General features: G+C 37.5%; 1 protein-coding gene across 1 annotated transcript in view; it reads right to left on the reverse strand.

Annotated features, from left to right (window-relative positions):
• The window catches only part of LOC107744238 (dopamine beta-hydroxylase-like), a 24969-nt gene extending 19110 nt beyond the window's left edge, over positions 1-5859 (reverse strand). The window contains exons 1-3 of the mRNA XM_016557766.1: positions 5533-5859; positions 2920-3066; positions 2290-2547 (exon numbers count right to left, since the gene is read on the reverse strand). Of these exons, the coding sequence (XP_016413252.1) occupies positions 2290-2547; positions 2920-3066; positions 5533-5859 (732 nt within the window). The remainder of the gene's footprint in view (positions 1-2289; positions 2548-2919; positions 3067-5532) is intronic.

Raw genomic sequence — 5859 nt, forward strand, 5'->3', positions numbered from 1 at the left:
AACTTTAAACCGCATAAACACATTTCATTACACCAAATACACAAAATAATGTTCTTTTTAGCAGCATCATATGACCCCTTTAAAAAGCAGCATAGTAGAACAAAAATGTGTTAAGTGTGTTTATTTGATAACTGGACAACATATGCTAAATTAATTACATAATGAGGTCATGAGATCACAATGTAGCATTCTACTGATTGAAATCATTACATAATGTCCACAATTTCACTTACTATTTTTAATTTTGATGTACTATAGCAGCGGTGGCGAACTCCGGTCCTGGAGAGCCGCAGCCCTGCAGAGTACAGCTCCAACCCTAATTAAAACTCACCTGCCTGTAGCTTTCTAGTAACCCTTCAGACCTAGATTAGCTTGTTCAGGTGTGTTTGATTATGGTTGAAGGAAAACTGTGCAGGGCTGCGGCTCTCCAGGACCGACGTTCGCCACCCCTGTACTATAGTGTAGGGTATTTTATATTATATATCATATAAAAGATCAGGATCTCGAAGCGGATGCAGTTGTTAAAAGTTGAAATTTCTGATTTAAAAGCAAAAAGTGCTCATGCTCGATTCATTGGAAAAGTTGTAAGACCTGGTGCAACAGGCAAAAACATCTGTCTAACATGTTTAGAAAAGCAATTAAAAAGCAGCGTAGCAGACGAGCCACGCATTTGCCACTATGTCAGTGCTTCTGAAATCACACACTTATATAGGTGCCATGTTTGTTTTAGAACCAACTTTGCGACGGGGAAAAAAGTGGTCTATATAAAATGTATAATGAAATTTGACCATACTACATCTGCCATGTTGTCATGTGACCTAGCGTCAATTGTGTTTCGGTTTCCCAAAGAACATTTCTGTGAACAGTTCTTAAAAGAACCATTTTTTCTTTGTGTGAAGAACATTTTAATAATCTTTTTCCACTTACAGAACTTTTTGTTGAATGAAAAGGTTCTATGAATGTTAAAGGGGTCATATGATGCAATTTCAAGTTTTCCTTACTCTTTGGAGTGTTACAAGCTGTTCGTGAATAGATAAGATCCCTAAAGTTGCAAAGACTGAAGTCTCAAACCCAAAGAGATATTCTTTATAAAATTCTTTATCCCTCCTGAAACGCCTCGTTTAAACACGCCCCCACATGTCTACATCACGATGTGGGAAGATTTGCATAACGCCGCCCAAATGTTCACGCAAAGAAAGAAAGCGTAACTTTTATTCTCGCTGTAGTATTGTTACCCCCGCCGCCATGTTGTGGAGACGCTGTGTGTTTCGTTGTGAAAGCGAAACTACTTTGTTTGGTCTTCCAAAAGAGGACACAACTAGAAATCAGTGGTTAAGTTGTATTTACAAAACTGTTCCAGAACAGTTCAACCCAAATATTCAGATGTGTGCAGCACATTTTACGGAGGACAAGGACTGTTTCCTGAACCTGGGAGAGTAGCCTACAATGCTGGTGTTCTGACAAATAATGCTGACTCACAGCCTGTAAGTACGTTTTCATATTTAAAGGATTTGCCACTGATGATTCAAACGTGAGTTTTGAGCAGTGTAGAGCAGTTCTAGTTGTTTGCCATTTCTCCGATCACAAATGCAGACATGGTTTTATGTTTACGCGGCGCGATGCAACGCAACGCGTAAAAAGACAGTATAAGTCATTATAATCCGTAATTATGTCCCCACTGGATGCAACAAATGCCTCGTTTATAATGGGTTTTATGTTTTTGTCTCGTCGCTCCGGCCGGACAGGGCATCACAGTATGGTGAGGGGCGTAACATTTCCGTCACATGCTTGAGGTATTCGGCCAATCACAACGCACTGGATAGCTGGCCAATCAGAGCACACCTCGCTTTTCAGACCGATGAGCTTTGTAAAAATAGACGCGTTTCAGAAAGGCAGGGCATAGAGGAGAAACAGTAATGTACAGTAATTTGTAACTAACTGCATGATTTTTACTGTACATTTCTGCCATAGTCACCACTAATAACCTACTCCTAAATATAATGTAGCAACTTAAAATTTTCTGTAAAGCTGCTTTGCAACGATTTGCATTGTGAAAAGCGCTATACAAATAAATTTGAACTGAACTGAATAGTAATAATGATTGCATTAGAAACTCCATTAATTATATTCAGATCCAGTTTTTACATCACCCCAAAAGTGTTTTACTAAAGAGCATTATAATTGGTCAAAGTACCTTGTATGCAGCAATTATATAGGTATCATGTCTCTGAAGGTTCACGTAGAAAGGTTAAATGTAATGTGCAAGTGGCGCCAAGACTTTCAGGTTACCATGACAATGTGATTCTTGGGCATATTAGGCGGGAGCTGATAGATGTGGCACCAGTAAGTGGTTTCCTGTGTGGGGATGATGACATCAGGGGCCAGGACCTCCAGCGTGCGGACATCTCTCGGGAGAGCAGGGGACGGAGCGTCTGGACGCAGGAGCAGCACTCGCTGGACGCCAGGCTGGAGACGGGATATGTTGAGCTCATGCAAAGATAGGATGGGCCGCTCCAGCATGGCGTAGATGATGTGGACAGTACCTTCCTGGAAATAAGGAATCCGGTTGTTATTTTTGTCATTATTTACATTCACTTTGATGTTTTTCCAGACCCATGTTCATTCTATGGAAAAGAGCAGCCTGAACATTCTTCAAAACATCTTGTTGTGTATTTCAAGGAAAAAAAGAAAATCATACAGGTTTGGAACGACATGAGGGTGAGTAAATAATGACAAGGTTTATACACATTTAATTTAGACTCTTTCCTAACACTTCCAAACATTTAGGCCAGGAAACAATACTACTGTAAATTGAGCACAAAACGTTATTTCCTGACCCAATATTATTGTCCACATGTCTCTTTGTACTACCTCTACCCTCTCTATCTGCTATTCTGATTCATTTGTTTACTAACGCACCTCTATGATGTAGTCGTGCGGGTCGCAGGTGCTGAATGGTCTTTTGAAGAGCAGGAAGAAGCCTTCAGTCGACTGATGAGTCTCCAGCAGCTCATAGTCCTGCTGAGTGTCCAACATCACTCTGCCTTCATTATCACTCCAAGCATCCTAAGAAAATGAAATGCAATCATGAAAACATCATTTTGACTATGTCTCTACCATTCAAATGTTTTAAGGCTTTTATGTATGGAAGACCATTTCTGCCACGGAATAAATAAGGTAATTGCGGCTTTTTTCCTCACAATTCTTATTAAAAAAAGTCAGAATTACAAGAAAAAGATAAAATTCTGTGGTGGAAAAAAAGAATTACAAGATTTAAACGTAGAATTGTGAGGTATAAACTCGGAATTTGCAAGAAAAGGGTCAGATTTCTGAATTTATATCTCACAATTCAGAGTTTATTTCTTGCAATTTTAAATTTATATCTTGTAATTCTGTCTTTTTCTCTAACTTGTGAGTTTATGTCTCACAATTCTGAATTTCTCCTCAGAATTGGGAATTAATTTCTTGCAAATCTGTGTTTTTTCTCTGAATTGTTTATATTTTACAATTCTGACTTTTTCTTCAGAATTGTGAATTCATTTCTTGCAATTCTGAATTTATATCTTGCAATTCTGTCTTTTTTCTCCGAATTGTGAGTTTATATCTCACAATTCTGACTTTTTCCTCAGAATTGTGAATTCATTTCTTGCAATTCTGACTTTGTCTCAAAATCGCAAGTTTATATCTTGCAATTCTGAGTTTATATTGTGCAGTTCTGACCTTTTTCTCATAATGTGAGTTCATATCTCGCTATTTTGAGTTTATATCTCACAATCTCCGAATTATGAGAAAAAAGTCAGAATTGTGAGATATAAACTCAATTGTTATACACACTCGCAATTATGAGAAGAAATCTCAGAATTGTCAGACATACTTGCAATTGCAAGAAAAAGTCAGAATTGTAAGATAAGAAGTCGTAATTACCTTTTTTCATTATTTATTCCATAGCATAAACATAGACAAACACACACACACAAAAAAAAACAGAATTGCGAGATGTAAACTCAGAATTCTGAAATAAAAGTCAGAAGTGTCTTATATAAACTCAGAATTGTGAGATGTGAACTCAGAATTGCAAGACAAAATTCTATAATATTAATAAATGCTAAGGTTAGTATTCTGAGAAAAAAAGTCAGAATTGTGAGATAAAAATATTTATGTTCACCAAGGCTGCATTTATTTAACTAAAAAATACAGTAAAAATAGTAATATTACGAAATATTATTACAACAATTTTATAACTATGTTTTAATATAAGATCCTTCAGAAATCATTCTAATATGCTGAATTTATATTTTACTGCCAGCCATTTTCCATGCCCTACAATGTTTTGACTCACTGTCTGTAACTCTTCTCCTTGACATACGCTGCGGGAGGAAGGCTGAGCATCTGGCCATACAACATTTATTCAAAACGGACCGAACTGTGCAGTCCAAAGGCAAAATAATAAAATAAATCATGCATAATGAATGAAGGGGGGCCTTGACACACGCATGACCTTCTACTTTCAAGCACTTTATTTGGGGCGCGGCAGGCAAAACCCAGACGTGAGCTGTTAGGAAGCAGTATTGCACTATACGACTGAACAAGAGCTCTACGTGTGTGGGTGTCTACTGTAGCCGGGCAATCATAACAAGATCCAGAAAGCAAGACTTTTCAGACTCAAGAGTAACAGAGAGAGCTTGCTCTGACACTGGGGTTAGAAATTTGTCATCAGTCGTTCATTATTTAGCAACAAAAAAATCACAAGTTGAGCGCGGCCTTTTAAATAGTTCACCCAAAAATGAAAATTCTGTCATTATTTACTCAACTTCATGTCGTTCCAAACCGGTAAGACTAATGTTTCTTCTGGTTAAACACAAAATAAATTTTTAAGGCAAGACACTGCAGGTAAAACCCTTGTTCTTTCACACACAGTTCTTTCAAAGTAGTGGAAAGAACAAAATCCACATTTAACTGTTAATTTTATTACACTTTATCTATTTGCCTCTTACAGTACATCTTTAAAGTCTGTTGTCTCAAAATTAGCCAAAAATGTCCTCTTCAGTAGCAAACCAAACTTTCTATATAACTTAACTTATAACCCAATCTATATTCTAAGGGGTTTGTTCATATAACATTCATCTGATTTATTTTGTTCTTAACACATGGTCAATTTTCTAGGTGTTTATCCAGTGTTCAGATTAGATGTCATATTTAAATCAAAAATTAAATTAATTAAATCAACATAACCAAAAACTTGAAATGCAAAACAACTGTCTTATATTATGATTAATCAACTGGGAAATATATATAATATAATATAATATATATATATATATATATATATATATATACATATGATAACAACATTTTCATTTTGTGTGAACTACTGTATGTCTTTACGAAAACAAAAACACTCATATTGACAAGATTCTACATTATGTTGCATCATTTTGCAAAAGCACATAATCCTACACCATCCCTGGAGCAGATTTGCAATACCATAAAGCAAAAACCATCATAAAGTCAAATCTTATAAACTAATCTTACCCCAAAATAGGATTTGTGACCGTCGTCCCACAGAAGGACCAGGTCAGCATTTGTGGGCTCTCCCCGATCGGACATGCCCAGCAAAACGCCATGGTGGAGCTCTTTGACTTTCAGCTCCAGATAGACCTCCTGGGTGGGATAGCTGATGTTCCAGGACAGCTCCAGCTGACCCGAGGGGTCCAAGGGGATGTGGTAGGCCAGGGCGGGTCTGGAGTGGACAGCAGGAGCCTGGTAGGACGCCACCAAGAGCACCACCACAGTGACCAAAACGGTGAGGTACATGAGGGTGACGTCTTGCAACCGAAGATCTTTGTTCAGAAGACGCAT

The sequence above is a fragment of the Sinocyclocheilus rhinocerous genome, unplaced genomic scaffold, assembly GCF_001515625.1.
Source record: "Sinocyclocheilus rhinocerous isolate Xijiao unplaced genomic scaffold, SAMN03320098_v1.1 scaffold317, whole genome shotgun sequence".
In the NCBI taxonomy this organism is placed as follows: Eukaryota; Metazoa; Chordata; class Actinopteri; order Cypriniformes; family Cyprinidae; genus Sinocyclocheilus; species Sinocyclocheilus rhinocerous.